The sequence below is a fragment of the Pantherophis guttatus genome, chromosome 10 (genome assembly GCF_059756535.1).
Source record: "Pantherophis guttatus breed Tessera chromosome 10, ASM5975653v1, whole genome shotgun sequence".
Taxonomy (NCBI): domain Eukaryota; kingdom Metazoa; phylum Chordata; class Lepidosauria; order Squamata; family Colubridae; genus Pantherophis; species Pantherophis guttatus.
In genome coordinates this window covers 18,935,310-18,952,268 of record NC_142072.1, presented here as the reverse complement: position 1 = coordinate 18,952,268, position 16,959 = coordinate 18,935,310, and the positions used below count along the sequence as shown (strand labels likewise).

At 45.3% G+C, this 16,959-nt stretch overlaps 1 protein-coding gene across 2 annotated transcripts in view; it reads left to right on the top strand.

The window, feature by feature from the left end:
- The window catches only part of CLIC4 (CLIC family member 4), a 63,889-nt gene that overhangs the window by 19,827 nt on the left and 27,103 nt on the right, over window positions 1-16,959 (top strand). For both annotated transcript variants that reach the window (XR_015729446.1, XM_034413489.3), the window contains exon 2: window positions 7,760-7,869. Coding sequence is in view for 1 of the 2 variants with exons in the window: in XM_034413489.3 (XP_034269380.1) it covers window positions 7,760-7,869 (110 nt within the window). In the remaining variant the exon portion in view is untranslated. The remainder of the gene's footprint in view (window positions 1-7,759; window positions 7,870-16,959) is intronic.

Below are 16,959 nucleotides of genomic sequence, written 5' to 3'. Positions count from 1 at the left end.
TCACAGTTTCCAAAGAACTGTAAAAATGCTTTTTCAGCAGTACCTCCCAAGCTGCAGACAAGTTATTTTTTAAGGGGAAGCAGCCTGTATAAAATAGCAAAAGATTCACAGTCTGGTCATTGAAATTCCACAAGAATATTTCCACCTTGTTTGGATTAAATTCGAGGTGCTTGCCTCCTCCTCCTCCTCCTTCCAGAGATGTGATTGGATGTGTGTGAGGTCATCCTTTGCCTGATTTTTGTTCTGTTTTGTTCCAGATCTCTTCTAGCTTTCCCATCCCCCAGAATGGCTTTTTTTTTTTTTTTTTTGCAATCTTAACATTTTCAAATCCCAGTAGTTAAATTTCCTTTTTCCAAACAACTACCTTTGTAGCATTGTGTCTGCTGGCATACAAGCTCCATTTTTTAAAACAGATCCTAATATGTGGTTAAACAGTATCTTGAACATAAAAGTTATTTTTCTGACTGCATTAAATATTAACTTCAACTTTGGAAGCTAAAAAGGAGTGAACAATAACCCTATGATAAATTGGATTTTCAGAAAGCTGAAACTTGGCAAGCAATTTTTAAAAACCTTCATAAGTCTCCCTGTGTCTGGCCAGCTGTTTCTCTCCAAGGACTGACTCACTGTTACTCCACCTTCTTCTTCCATCCTACAGTTTTGCAACAGGGTTCTTTGTGATTCAGCAGCATTGACCTAATCCATCAAGGATTTCTACTTTTGTCCTTTTTAAAAGATCTACTGACTCTTTCTTCATCGGAAGAAGCAAAAAAAAAAAATGGCAGCATTTTAAAAGAACTGGCTGTAGAAATAAAAGCTGTGGAAATTGGCACAGTCAGCTTTGTTTGAATTCCAAGCCTGTTGTCTGAATTGGTGCCTATAATTATATTTCTAAAAGAGTCACTGGCTTTGGATCACAATTGATTACAATAAAAGATGCTCTGATCATCTGATGCAATAAAATTTCACCGTCCTTGTCTCTTTTTCTGGCAATAGGACCCAGACAGAGAAAAACTCACTCCATAGAATTGGGTCCTTTGCAATCGGAGAGAAAGTACAGTGGTATGAAGCTGTGGAATTATTTCCGTTAGATTCTGAGGTAGTTGATATTATCCATGATGGTATTCATTTTTATGTACAGTAAAACAGCGGGGAAGGTAATTTAGATAAGTACTGAGGGCTATTGATGATTATATTTATTTATGAGCCACAGTGGCACAGTGGTTAAGAGTACAGTACTGCCGGCTATTTCTGACTGCCGGCTGCCTTCAATTTGGCAGTTCGAATCTCACCAGGCGCAAGGTTGACTCAGCCTTCCGTCCTTCCGAGGTGGGTAAAATATGTTGATTCTGTAAACCACTTAGAGAGGGCTGTAAAGCAGTATATAAATCTAAGTCGGGGTCTGTAACCTGCGGCTCTGGAGCCGCATGTGGCTCTTTCATCCCTTTGCTGCGGCTCCCTGTCGCTCAAAATATGAGTCACAACCGCCAATGCGACACTTGCCGGCACGTGATTTATTGAGCTTTTCGACCCATCTTTTTTTTTTGTCGGAGTTCAAAATGGTTATACAAATTTGTTTTCTCTGTAGCAGTTCATTGATTTCATAAATGAAATACACTATCGTTTTTTTATACATAGCATAAAGGTAAAAAATGATATATACAGTGTTATCTTCATTTTAGATGTCAAAGGGGTTTTGTGGCTCCCGGTGTTTTCTTTTCTGTGGGAAACGGGTCCAAATGGCTCTTCGAGTGTTTAAGGTTGCCGACCCCTGGCCTAAGTGCTATTGCTATTGCTATTTTGGTCTTAGTTCCTCTTTTTAGTTAATTCAGGGGAGGAACCTGAAGGCTTAAATAGAATCTGGAGTCAATATGGATTAGGTGAGGACTAAGAAGTCACAAGTTATGTGAGTGGTGGCTCTGCTGGTAGAGAAGGGATTTTGACAATTCCCCACTGGTTAGACAAAGTGCTAATTTTAGGCTCTTGAATAGCTCTTTTGGCTTCAGGCCTTTGTGGATTTGGCCACCTGAAGCGGCTAGAGTGATTTGCAATACAGGTACTTCTCGTCTTATGACAACTACCTGTATTGGCAATACACCACCTGTATTAAAATGCTGTACTGTAGCTTCTTTTTGTTGTCTTCAAGCACAAATTAAGGGTGCTGCTTTCCTTGAGTGAATGCATGGATTGGGGTTGAAGATCACTGTCTTTATGAAATGGAGGAGGGTAAATATATAGTAAATATATAGTAGGTAAAATTTAAAACTTCAAAATATTTTTTTAAAAAGAAATCGTTGCTAATAATATTGATTGTAATGTATTAGAATCAAATAGTCTCTATTGACTAACATGTTTTCAGTCGCATTCAGAATGTTGGTTTTGATTCTAGAAACCTCTTTAGAATTGAGAGTAGAAGAGGAGAGAGAAATTATCCTCCTATTTAGAATATCCTTTTAGAATCCAGGTATCTGTAGATGCAATTTCTATTCTGCTGTTTTTGTTGCAATGAGAGTTTGATATATATATATATATATTAGTAAACTTTACCTGTAGAATATAGAATATCTGTTTTGATCATGTGACCACCCCAAAGGTCACATGATCAAAATCCAGATTTATTTTTTTTTGGGCAACTGATTCATATTCATAACGGTTACAGTGTCCCGGGATCATGTGATCACTTTTTGCCAGCTTCTAACGAGCAAAGTCAATGGGGAAGCCTGATTCACTTAGCAACTGTGACAAGAAAGGTCATAAAATGGAACAAAACTCACTTAACAAATGTCTCACTTGCCAATAGAAATTTCGGACTCAATTGTGGTTGTAAGGTAAGAACTACTGGCATTGGTTTAATATTTTGGCATTTTAACATGCCTGCTTGCTTGCCTCCGTGCCTGTCTATCATCTCCTGTCAGTATTATAATTTGATATCTCATCATACAAATATTTCTGTAAAGTATGTATTTAAAAAAATGTTCTTAACCGAATCCTACTTCTAACTTAACTTGCTTTAAGGTCAAATCAGTCAGCTATAGAATGACAAGTGTTAATTAAACCTGCAAGAATCTCTCTGCTTCAGCATGGATGATACTCAGCTCTTGAGAAATACCTTCCCACCCTCTTATCAAATGCCTTGGAACACACCCTGGTTTTATTCATGCTGAATTTAAGCACTACATTTTTGTTTCCTAAAATAAAAAATTCTTTGTTGAACTGGATTATGCAAAAGAGAGCTTTTCAGACATGATTTGAGTTCTCCTATTTAATTGGCAACTGCGGATTTGCCCAGTATCAACATCTTAAGAGTTATCATTCACTCTTGTACTTTTGCTCCCTAATTTTTGTTTCATTTGAATCCAAAGATTTATTTTTAGTCAATCCTTTTTAAAACCTTTCAATAACTGCCTTCAGTATTTTTCAGGCTGTTTAAGCGGTGTGGTTTTGTTTAATTTGATCAAATCCTACTAAGGAAAAAGATAATTAGCTTTGCAAGTCGCTTCTTAAAGATGAATGCTAATGAACCTGATATGGTGGTCACAGTTGCACTTGGCTACGTATATACAGAATTCTGTATAAATTGATTACAAACTCAAGAAGTTAAACGGCTGGGTCCTTTTTGAGCCTTGAAGCCAATTTTTGTTGTTGTCATTCTCGCAGCCTCCTTCGCACAGGCTCTTAAAAGACAATTTAAAGCAAAGAACAGAAATAAGTGGGGGGGGGGGAAAGTTTTTCAGACAGGGTGTATAGAACTACAGTGGCTTCCTGGAGACATCGTATCCGGAATTAATTTGGGTTGTATTTTGGATTCAGGCAATTGTTTTGGTAAAGTGACATTTCCACTTCCTTCTGAAACATTGCCTTGTAAGTTAAATAAAAAGCAGATGCCTGCATTGATTTATTTTTGTTCTTGAAAACTGTTTTTAGTGCGAGAGTATGGAATATAAACAGTGAAGGCCAGTCCAATTACAGATCTAAACGGTCTGCTTTTTTTGTTCTTCCTTAAAGGATTAATCCTAGATAGTTATTGCATTTTATATCTCCTTTTCTCTGAGAGCTTAAGAGTGCACGGGTATCCAGGGGTGGGCTGCTGGGGGTTTGCAGAGATTTGGGAGAACCTCTAGCTAAGATTCTGTGCAGTTTGGAGAACCCCCAAATCCCATTCCTGGCTGGCCCCGCCCACCCTTCCCCTCCTCTCCCAGGAGTCCCCATGTGGCCCGTTTTGGATGCAGGTAAGTGCAGGGCGCACGCAGAGGCTCAGGGAGGGAGAAAAACGGGCCTACCGGAAGTTCGGGAAAGCCAGAAATGGGCCCGTTTCCAGCCTCCAGAGGGCCTCTGGAGCCTGGGGAGGCTCAAAGAAAGCCTCTGGAGTCCGGGGGTGGGGAGGCAAAAACGCCCCACCTGCCGTGATGCAGAAGGCCGACTAGGCCACGCCCACCATGGCCACCCCCACTCAGCAACTGGGCAGAGAACCCCTTGCTAAAATTTTTGAAGTCCATCCCTGCAGGTATCCCCCTTCATTTCATCCCCCCAAAAATCCCTAGGTTGGGATGAGAGAGATTTTGAGAGAGCTTATGCACCGGAGAAATTTCCTTGTGTGTCCAATCACCCTTGGCCAATAAAGAAAATATTCTATTCCATATTCTAACTCAGCTTAGTCACCCAGTGTGCTTTTTAGTCAAGTTAGGACTAAAATTTGGGTCTCCCCGTTTTTTAGCTCTTAGCCATTGTGCTACATTGATTGCTATGAAGAGGGTATTATTTGCCCCAACTCTATAAACCTCTGTGGGAAGAAATATCCATTCTGGGTTCAGTTCCAAGCTGGGAGAAAGACACTGAAAACATGGAGGCTGATTGGAAAGATGGTTTAATGATGAAGCAGAAGCACATGGGTTCTGGTGTAGCTGACCACATGGAGTTGAGAGTGGGGAGGGGGGTTTATACCTTCTCTTGGGCTTTGCACTTGAGCTTCCTGTTCCTGTGCAAGAACACGTATTCTATTGGCTGTTGTCAGACTCCCATGGGGCCATGTAGGGGTTATGTAGGAGTCACAGCTGGCTCTATAGGCAAAGTACAAATCTTAGGTGTTTGTCTGAGCTAGGTTTGGTTGAAGTTTCTGAGGGTGGTGCAGTGAAGGGGCTTGTGTTCTGAAAGGGTGTTGGGCAATTCCTATTGTGGCTTAATAGTTTTTTTCCTGAAGGGTAATCCTGTCATCCTGGATCTGAAGATCTCTTGTTTTGTAGATAGGCTGGCCCAGTCTTTCCTAATGGGCAGAAAATATCTGCTGGGGGCCATTAAGACTGAGTCTGCTTCCTGCCTCTAAAAAAACACCTTTCTCCATTTCTCATTTAGGGAAATATAATATTCTGCCTTTTTAAAATATGCCTCAAAATATTTAATTCTTCTAGGAGGGGGGGTGCTGACTTTCTACACCTCCTATGATGCTATCATTGTCTTCTCCTTCTGACCCTCCTCTCTACCCCATGTGCTCAGATACCAGCTGTTGCCGCATCTTGAACTAGATCTGTCACTAAGAAAAGAAATGTTCTTGATTGTTAATGGGCGAAAGTCACCCCGGATGACTCATTTCATCACGGAGTTTCAGCCATCCCTGCTTCTTTGAGCTTTCATATTTTTCTTAACTCTCGGGGTGGGGAGGAACAGCATATTTTCTTTTTGAAGCTGCATGGCTGCAATATTGTTGCTGCCTACAAACTTCCCTTTGAGGTTCTCCTAGCAGCTTTACTTCGGACTGGAAGCAGGAGGAGAGGACATGTTTTTCAGTCAGGGGTGCATTGCTTCAAAACCATTTAGAAAATTCGCTACTTCATTTGTTTTTGTTTCGCACACATTTTGGGATTCTTCGGAACATTTTTACGTCTGTAAAAACATTGGTGTTAATCGCTGCTGCCCGTCATGTGTACTCCTGGTTTTCAAAAGTCACTGCAGGAAGACCAATATAGTGTAATAATGCATCACATGAGAACCTGGACACATCACAGCATCTGAATACTCTTTTTCCAAGGTTTTATTGATTGTTCTGCGAAGTGCTAGTCCTGTGATGGCGAACCTATGGCATGCATGCCACAAGTGGCACGCGGAGCCATATTGGTGGGCATGCGAGCTCAGCTCCGTTTTTGGGCCTTCTGTGCCCACCAGAAGTAGGGAAACAGGCTGTTTCCAGCCTCCAGAGGGCCTCGGGGGTGGGGAAGGCCATTTTCGCCCTCCACAGGCTCCTAGAAAGGCTCTGGAGTCTGGGGAGAGCAAAAAACAGGCCTTCCGGTCCCACCAGAAGTTGGCAAATGGGCCGTTTTCACCCTCCCCAGGCTCCTAGAAAGGCTCTGGAGCCTGGGGAGGGTGAAAAACGGGCCCACCGTGCCATCGCATGCCAAAAGCGGGGGGAGTGCAGGGGTGGGGTTGCATGCTCATGTGCGGGAGGGCGGGGCATATAGAATTATGGGTGTGGGCACGCGCACACGCAACCCCCCCCCCCGCATTCCCCCGCTTTTGGCACACAATGGCAAAAAGGTTAGCCATCACTGTGCTAGTCGGTGGTGTTTTGCTTGACTGGTGGTTCCTTTACTGTTGATGGTTGATCCTAAAAGGCAGAAGCTATCCAACCACTTCAGCATTCTTCATTGCCAGGTCTAAGGCTGGTTGTTGTACCTGTGATCATTAATTTGGTCTTGTTTACATGTTAATCCCATGTTTTCACTCTGTTTCTTGAATGTAGATCCTTTCTTTTTCAGCTACTGGGGTAGTATCATCCACATAATGCAGGTTATCGATGTTTCTTCTTCCAGTTTTAAAACCACACTCATCCTCTTCCTATCGAGCTTGGGCTGAATAAATATCCAGCATGTAGATTTTAAAGTAGTCCATCAGAAATCACCCTGGCTAGCTCAGGAAGGGAGACAGTTGTGTGATGGGTAGATGGTACACTAATATTATCCTTCTATTATCCCAGCCACATAAATAACAGAAGCAGACACTATAATATTGGCAGAGTGTAGGATGGAACTTGTGGTTTCTGAACTGGCAGACAGAAAGATTGACTCGCCTCTTATTCAAATCTCTGTGATACGTGCCAGGTCAATGCTTTCATAGAGGATTAACTCCTGGGTGATAGTCGTTCTACCAGCAGCTGAGCTAGCATTACAATTTGTTTATGTGGTTTAATAATTATTTAATAAACAATGTATTATTTCAGGGAAGAGAGGGGTGTACTGTAGGCTTCTGATTAGGTTACCTATAACATTTTTCCCTTCCGCATTGGTGTTTGGCTTGACTTCTTTCTTTGGCGCTTCTAAACTATTGTACAGAATTTGTCAGACAAACACATCTGGTGGCTTTGTTTTTCCTGAAAACTGTCACTTTAGAGCAGGAGGGTCAAACTCAAGGCCCGCAGGCTGGATCCGGCCCGCTGGGCGCTTAGATCTAGCCCGAGGGGCCACCATGGAAACAGCCAGTTACTGGCCCACGGTGCCTCTACCAGTGAAAATGGAGGCAGAGAATGGATGGGGGTGGGGCCAGTCAGAGGTGGTATTTGCCGGTTCTCCAAACTACTCAAAATTTCCACTACCGGTTCTCCAGAACCAGCTGAATACCACTTCTGGCACGGTCCTTAGTTTGCGATGCTTGAGGCAAGAGTGAGAGGGCTCTGCTGGTTCCTAAAATGGCTTTCTTGTCTGACGAAAGAGGATAGTGTGGCACAGCTTCTCCATTTTTTACTAATGTCTTTTCCCCCCTTATTTTTCCACAGGCTGGCAGTGATGGCGAAAGCATAGGCAACTGCCCCTTCTCTCAGAGGCTCTTCATGATACTGTGGCTCAAAGGAGTGGTCTTTAGCGTCACAACAGTTGACTTGAAAAGGTAAGGAACTTGCTGTTCTTAGGAACCTCTTACTCTACAGCAGTGCTGAAATCCAATTTTTTTTGCTACCGGTTCTGTGGGCGTGGCTTGGTGGGCATGGTGTGGCTTGGTGGGCGTGGCAGGGGAAGGATACTGCAAAATCCCCATTCCCTCCCCATTCTTGGGGGAAGGATACTGCAAAATCTCCATTCCCACCCCACTCTGGGTCCAGCCAGAGGTGGTATTTGCCGGTTCTCCAAACTATTCAAAATTTCCGCTACCGGTTCTCCAGAACCTGTCAGAACCTGCTGGTTTTCACCCCTGCTATACATGTAGTCCTCGATTACAACGACAATTCAAATCAAATTTTAAAAAAAATTGAGCCCAAAATTTCGGTTGCTAACAGTCTGTTAAGTGAGTTTGGCCCCATTTTATGACTTTTCTTGCCATTAAGTGAATCACTGCAGTTTAGTAACACAGTTGTTAAGTGAATCTGGCTTCCTCCATTGACTTTGCTTGTCAGAAGGTCGCAAAAGGTGATCACGTGACCCTGGGACACTGCGACTGTCATAAATATGAACCAGTTGCCAAGCATCCAAATTTTGATCACGTGATTACAGGGATGCTACAATGGTTGCAAATATTAAAAACAGTCATAAGTCACTTTCTTCAGTGCTGTTGTAACTACGAACCGTCACTAAATGAATGGTTGCAAGTCAAGGACTACCTGGATCTGGTTTCCTGTGACAGTTTTAGGTATTTCTTTGAATTGTAAAACGTCGGCACATGATTGTGGGACGCTGCAAACGGTCGTCAACACGGCCTGCTTACTGAACACTCAAAGTGCAGTTCTCCTTTAGGAGACACTGTTTGGATGGCAAACACCGGTGGATCCCACTGAGACTAACAGGCTAGGATAATTTTAATGGCACCTCTGTTCACTGCTCCAGGTTAATGTCACTCTCAAGCTCTACCTTAATAGTTTCGTAAAGGTAAAGGTTTCCCTCACACATATGTGCTAGTCAGGGGTGGGTTCTAAATTTTTTTTACTACCGGTTCTGTGGGCGTGGCTCATTTTGTGGGTGTGGCTTGGAAGTCATGTGACTAGGTGGGCGTGGCTAGCTGGTCAGTCATTTCTGGAAGGTCCTCGCACTTACGACCAGTCCTTGCACTTACGACCTGACTCATTTGTTTGCTTTTAACACTGATCAGCTGTAGGACGGCCCTTTGAAGCCCGGTGGCAAGAGTTTAAACAGTTTTTTTCCCTCTAGTCATCAGCTGGGACTCAGGAGGCAGCAATAGATTGGGGGTGGGGCCAAATAAAAGGTAAGAATAACTTGGGGGGGGTGGGAGGGCGGGGGGGGAGAACCGGTTCGGTGATGTCATATCGTCACATCTACCGGCTCAGCCGAACTGGACTGAACTGGGAGGAACCCACCACTGGTGCTAGTCATTCCTGACTCTAGGGGGCAGTGCTCATCTCCGTTTCAAAGCTGAAGAGCCAGCGCTGTCTGAAGACAACTCCGTGGTCATGTGGCCGGCATGACTAAACGCCAAAAACGCACAGAACACTGTTACCTTCCCACCAAAGGTGGTCCCTATTTTTCTCCTTGCATTTTTTACATGCTTTCAAACTGCTAGGTTGGCAGAAGCTGGGACAAGTAACGGGAGCTCACCCCATTACGCAGCACTAGGGATTCGAATTGCTGAACTGCCGACCATTCGATCGACAAGCTCAGCATCTTAGCCACTGAACCACCGCATTTCTTAACAGGTTGTAAATGATTTCGGTAGAAACCACTCTAATATTGTCTGCTACGTTGCTTATTTTGAAGCTTACAGCTTGGCAAGGCACTCATTCCCTCCCCGAGCGTCCCCGGTCTTTGCAGTGCCTAGTGTGGAATCCAAAGGAATTTAGGGAGCCTTCATCCCAATACCAGCAGCATTCTGTTCTTCCACCGTGTCACTTTCAAAGCAGATTGTCCCAAAGGCCAGCTGGTTCTCCCCCTTCTCCCTTGCTGAACTGATACTGGGGTTGTCTTATTCATCTCACACGCTGAAGCATGAAAGGAACAGATTAATAACATCGAAAATACAGTGTTGGACAATTGTTCTATCAGTGGGGTCATTGCTCTCTTGACAGCACGCCTGTTTATGCCACATGGAACTTTTCCCAGGAAGTCAAAAAGAAAAGGGAAGGACTCTTAATTGATGGAGGCAGTCTTTCCAATTACTGCACTGCTGACACCACGAATTCCGACCCCCCAAAAATGCCATCCACTAAATGGACACAAACCAGCAACTCCGCAGTGTTATTTATCTCCATTGTTCATTTGTTATTAGTTGCGAAGTCGTGTCCCACCCATCGCGACCCCATGGACAATGTTCCTCCAGGCCTTCCTGTCTTCTACCATCCATTTAAGTCCATTTAAGCTCACTCCTACTGCTTCAGTGACTCCATCCAGTCACCTTGTTCTCTGCCGTCTCCTTCTTCTTTTGCCCTCAATCATTCCCAGCATTTGGCTCTTCTCCAGTGAGTCCTTCCTTCACATTAGATGCCAAAGTATTTGAGTTTCATCTTCAGGATCTGGCCTTCTAAAGAGCAGTCAGGGTTGATCTCTTCTAGGACTGACTGGTTTGATCGTCTTGCAGTCCAAAGGACTCGCAGGAGTCTTCTCCAGCACCAGAGTTCAAAGGCCTCAATTTTTTGGTGCTCAGCCTTTCTTATGGTCCAGCTTTCACAGCCATACATTGCAACTGGGAAAACCATAGCCTTGACTATACGCACTTTTGTTGGCAGGGTGATGTCTCTGCTTTTTAGTATGTTGTCTAACTTTGCCATAGCTTTCCTCCCCAGGAAATTCCACTGTTCATGGAATGAGAGAAATGGTGGAGGAGATAAAGACTTTCTTTGGGGCTGTTGATGTTCATGGGAAATCATTTGAGCCGTTCTCCACTATGAGGGCTTCTCTCTTTTTGAAGTTTTGGATTAAAGTGAAATTATCTAAGCCTTTCCAGCTTTGTGACCTTGGAACAGGTCCTCCTGGCTTGAAATGCGTTCATAACTTTGAATGGTCACTAAACGAAAAGTTGTAAATCGAGGACTAACTGTAGGTTGCTATTCATGCACACACATGTGATCTCATTTCCTCGTTCCCGCCATGGGCATAGAACCTGCATGCATGAATGACCAGAGATCAGGATGACAGGTTGGTTGATCTGTCATCATGTCTCTGTTCATTCATGCATGAATAGCTTAAGTGATAGGAACAATGAATAGGAAAGCGAGGTGTGTGAATATGTAATGCCAAGCCAGAGAAGTTGCACTCATTTCTGAGAAAAATGGCTAATATACTTAATGCCGTGGCCTGTCGGCAGCCGGCCCCTCCAGCAACCGAATCAGATGAGGCAGTGTGGGAGACAGGGCCAGCATCAAGGCAACGTGAGAGCTCCGAGGGGGAAGAGGGAATGGAGCCGTCAGAGATAGAGACAGAGGCGGAGCCTGGGCCGTCCATCAGCCCTCAGATGGAGAGTCAACAGCCCCCAGGTCTTTAGGTGGCTGATGAGAAAGAGGAGGAACAGCTGGGTCCAGCGTCTGATGCGCGGATGTGCAGAAGGCAGAGGAGAGGAGAGCAGTGGAAATCTATGGGCTGATCCTTGGGACAGAAGAGCCACCACTGCTAGCGAAGCCCCACCCTAGTTCTGGGGATAAAAGGCAGGGGGGCAGAGATGAATAGGTGTGGCAGACAACTATTCATCTCCCTGCCGGACAGATTTGTTAGCCTGCTGTGAGAGAGAGAAAAACATTTTGCCGGGGCTGCTGGCACTCCTAATAAAGGGAACATTTATTTACTGTATTTTTCAGAATATAAGACACACCAGAGTATAAGACTCACCTTAGTTTTTGGGGAGGAAAATGAGAAAAAAGCTGATTGGTGGGTGGATCGGCCTCCCGGAATACCCCCAATCAGCTGTTCCCAGAGGTGAATTTTAGCAACAGGTTTGTTGGTTGTGAGCTCTGTGCCTTGCTTTTTTTTTCTGCCTCTCAAACTTCTGAAACTCTGTTTCAGAAAAAAACTTTTTTTTCTGCCTGTGAAAGCCTCCGAAACAGAGGCTTTTATTCTGAAGGAGTATCTGTACCCTGTTTGATCTCCTTTCTTTGGTATTGGTATATAGATTAACCTCTTCCGATCTGTTGGTTATTGTGTCATTCTCCAGATTCGTTAGCATAGTTTGGTTAGAACCTTTACTGATTCTTCTTTTGTTGCTTGCCATATTATTTTAGATAAAAGCCTCTGAAGCTCTGTTTGGAGGCTTTTTTCCTGAAGCTTCGTTTCTGAGGCTTTTTTTCTGAAGCTTCTTTCAGAGGCTTCTTTCAGCCTCTGAAATCTCCGTTTGCGAGGCTGGGCGGGGCTACATTCGGATTATAAGATGCATCCAGATTTTCACCCTCTTTTTGGGGGGAAGAAGGTGCGTCTTATACTCTGAAAAATACGGTAACTACAGAGGGTTTGTCATGTTTGGGAGCCAGGTCCGAACACTTAATTTCACATTTGTATAACATTGACAATTGTGAACTATCAGAAAAACAAAACTTTATTGCCAGATCGAAAACTCATGCTTTTGACTCGCTGTGGACTTTCTATTCCTGGGTCTTCGTTTGTGCAATAACCGCTCCCATTTCCTTAAAAGGGAAAACTCATTCTCCCCCCCCCCCTTTTTTTTTTTTTTTAATTTGATTTATGTGCTGCCCTTCTCCGAAGACTCAGGGCGGCTTACAATGCGTTAGGCAATAGCCTTCATACTTTTGTATATTTATACAAAGTCAGCTTATTGCCCCCACAATCTGGGTCCTCATTTTACCTACCTCGAAAGGATGGAAGGCTGAGTCGACCTTGAGCCTGGTGAGATTTGAATTTGCAGTAATTGCAGGCAGCTGATGTTAATAACAGTGCTTTATTTATTTTTATTTATTTATTTATTTATTAAATTTTTATACCGCCCCCTCTCCCGAAGGACTCGGGGTGGTGAACAGCCAAAATTAAAAACACACAATACAAATATTAAAATACATTAAAACGAAATTAAATTATCTTTGGCTTCTCCAATTTAAAACTCCTTAGCCATAAAATTCCCCAATTAAAAGATTTTTAACCCAGCCCGGCTTGCTGAAATAAAGTCTTCAGGGCCCGGCGGACGGTCCGGAGGTCCGGGATCAGTCGTATCCCTGGGGGTAGCTCATTCCAGAGGGCGGGTGCCCCCACAGAGAAGGCTCTTCCCCGGGGGGTCGCCAGCTGACATTGCCTGACAGACGGCACCCTGAGGAGGCCCTCTCTGTGGGAGCGGGTTGGCCGGTGGGAGGTTATCTTTAGTCTGCTGCGCTACCAGGGCTCACTCCCTTTCTATTAGGACATAAAAATTGAGTTTTAACATAGCCACAGTAAGTCAACGGTGCATCTTTTTCACCCTCGTCGCCACAGACGATGGCAATAATACGCAAGTTCCTCTTTCAAGTACATATTTGCAGAGACTTGGGTGAATTACTGTAGCCTCTACACGGCTCCCACCAGTTGAAAAGTTCACAGCTAAGGAATTGTGAAACTCAGGAAAAACGCTATCAATTTACTCTTCTGTGACATCCATTTTCCTTTGCTACTTTCTCCTTTTATATCTAATTCTACGCTAACAAGGGGATATTTGCAGCTCGGTTAATAACACAAGCACAACTGCATGCAGGCTAAATGGGGACATACCAGCCCTTTCCTCCCCTGCCAAGTGCTCGTATTTTTTTCCCCCCCTGCAACTGCTAAAGACAGAGGTTTCATTCTTTTCCATCTTCAGGAATGCAGCTGGAGTCTGTATGCAGGAATTAGACGGTCTTTGTTGGACCGAGTAAAGCTGTAGCATCCCAAGTTCTAGCTTGCTTGGGAATATAAGACGATTTTTGGGACTCGTATTTTTGCAGAGCATCGGAAGGAGATTCTTGGCTGAAAAGAAGGATGGAGGAAGTGAGCCAGCGGTTTTCAGATTTTCTTTTTGAGAAGTCCGGAGGCTTTTAAAAGCTTTAAAGAATGGCTCGCTTTTTGGGGGTGGGGGTAGGGATGAGAAGCTAATACTAGAGGCTGCTTTCTTCTCAAAACTGTGCTGGATTGCGGGTTCTGCTTTAGGCTCCGTGCAGTTTATGGAGGGCAGAAATGAAGATTGGTGGGCTGAACCATGCTTCCATCTTTGCTGTTGCTCCTGCCCTCTGGTATATCTTGCGCCCCCACTCCCCCCATGAGGTTGGCCCCAACCCTCTTATCCTTTCATAAGGGCCTAAAGATCTGGGACTCTGCCAGTTGGCTTAGGGCTCCAATATGGGAACTGCACAATAGAGTCAGTTGATCGAGGAAAAAGCAGATCTCCCTCCCCCCCATTTTTCGTAAGAGTGAAAAATGGTCATAAGTCACTTTTTTTCAGTGCTGCTATAACTTTGAATGGCCACTAAATGAACTGTTGTAAGTGGAGGACTAACTGTAGTTAAAGAGCGCATGCTAAAATGACCCATATCGTGCGCTACTAGTTCTTTGTCAGACTGGAAACTGGTAAATATAGTGTTGTTGTTTTTTAATTTAGTATTTATAGCCTGGGTCGCTGCTCAAGTTATTTAGGGCCAAGCAATCTCTGCCCCAAGCACGTCTTCCTTTGGCTATGTGTACATTTAGAGTTTTCTAAGAGCTGGGGAAAATCCCAGGAGCTTTAGTTACCCTGTTTCCCCGCAAAATAAGGCATCCCCTGATAGTAAGCCCAATCGGGCTTTTGAGCGCATGGCAATAAGGCCAAGCGCTTATTTCAGGGTTTAAAAAAATATAAGACAGGGTCTTATTTTCGGGAAACATGGTACTTGATAGTAAGGTTGAGACGTCTGCTCTGAAAAGTGAATTCGTGTCCTGATTACTTTAGGAGAGAAGAACCAGAGAGACCTGTGGGCTCCATATTTCAAGGTCTGTTTGCTTGTTGAGAGTTCCACGGTTGACCACCATGATACATACTCCCAAGATACCAAAAAATGTTGAGGCTCTAGAACAGTGATGGCTAACCTTTTTGCCGTCGCCTGCCAAAAGTGGGGGGAGCACGGAGGGGTCATACACGCACGTGCCCACACCCATAATGCAATGTCTCCCGTGTGCCTTGCCCCTTGTGCTTGCACACATGACCCCCACGCTCCCCCCCATGCATGTGTGCGTGACACCCCCCCTGTGCTCTCCCCGGTGTGTGTGTGTGTGTGACCCCCTCGGCCCGTTTTGGCCCTGGCAGCCTCCCTGAAGCCTCCTGGGACCAAAAACAGGCCATGGGGGGCTGCCCTGCTTCCCCCCGTGCTCCCCCACCCCCCATTGCTGCACACGTGCCCTCACATACATGCGCTACGCCTCCATGCCAGAGGCCCGAAAATCAGCTGGCCAGTGGGAGGTGTGCGCACATGCGCGGTGGAGCTGAGCTGGGCAATGGATCGCGTGCCAGCAGAGAGGGTTCTGCGTGCCACCTGTGGCACGCGTGCCATAGGTTCGCCATCCCAGGTCTAGAAGGAGTGCACAGTAGAGCAACAGAGAGGATAAGGGGCCTGGACCATAGGTGAACGATTGCGGGAACTAGATATATATGTCCTAACACATGGGTGTCATGCTCAAGGCCTGGGACCCGGATCTGGCCCGCGGGGTGCTTAGATCTGGCCCGTTGGGCTGCTCTGAAAACAACAAAGGACTGGCCCAGGGTGCCTCTGTCAGCAAAACCGGAGCTCGGGAGGGCCGCATGCAGCTCTGTTTTTGTCGGCCGAGGATCGCAGGAGGCCGTTGCAGCCGAAAACGGAACTCAGGAGCCTGTTTTTGATCTGCCACAGGCATCCCCAACACAAGTGACGTTGAGCTGGCCACGCCTATCCTGCCCCCCCCAGGTCAAAAACAAGCCTGATGCAGCCCTCAATGAAACCGAGTTCGACACCCCTGGCCTAACAAATTAGGGGAGACATGATAGCAGTCTTCCAAGATTTGAGGGGGCTGTTACAGAGAAGAGGTGTTTGACCTAATCTTCACAGCACCTGAAGACAGGACAAGAAGTAACGGATGGAAGCTGGCCAGAGGGAGATCCAACCTGGAAATAAAGAGGGATTTCCTGACAGCAAGAACAATTCATCAATGGAGCAGCCTGCCTCTCTTGAGTTGTGGGGGCTCCATCGCTGGAGGTTTTCAAGACACGATTGGACAACCAGGATGATATTGGTATAAAGGACTCCAGCCTTGGGCAGGGCGTTGGACTAGGACAGGGGTCTGCAACCTTAAACACTCAAAGAGCCATTTGGACCCATTTCCCACAGAAAAGAAAACACCGGGAGCCACAAAACCTGGGTGGGCGTGGCCAACTCAACATCACTCACTTCCACCAGTCACATGACCCACCCCCCCAGCCACACCTACCCAGCCGGCCATTAGGGCAGAGAACCAGTTGTTAAAAAACACCGGGAATCACAAAACCCTTTTGATCTCTCTCTCTCTCTCTCCCTACCCCCCTCTCTCTGTATCTCTCTGCCTCTGCCCCTGCCGCTTCTCCATCCCCCGCCGTCTCCCTTGCCTTTTCAGGCCAGGTGAGGAGTGACTGGGAGGGGAGGGAGAGGGGCGGGGCCAGCCAGTAGTGGGATCACTTGACATGGAGCCACAGCAGAGGGCCCAAAGAGCCGCATGCGGCTCCGGAGCTGCAGGTTGCTGACACCTGGACTAGGAAGATCTCAAGGTCCCTTCCGGCCCTGTAATTCTTAGTTGGTTTTAAAGCCTCTGACGATCCCAGCTGACTTGCCTGATCGGCAGAGGCTTTTTTTCCTTTTAAAAACATATTTTCTATAACCTTTTCATCCAAAGAGGTTGTAGAAAAAATGCTTTTAAAAGCCTCTGATGATCCCAGCTGAGCCGCGTGATCATCAGAGGCTTTTTTTTTTTTTTTTTACTTTTAAAAGCATTTTTTCGGCCGAAGAGGTTGTAGAAAAAATGTTTTTAAAAATAAAGAAAAAGCCTCTGATGATTGCGCGGCTCAGCTGGGCAATGGATGGGGGGCAGGGATTTTTGCTACCGGTTCTCCGAACCA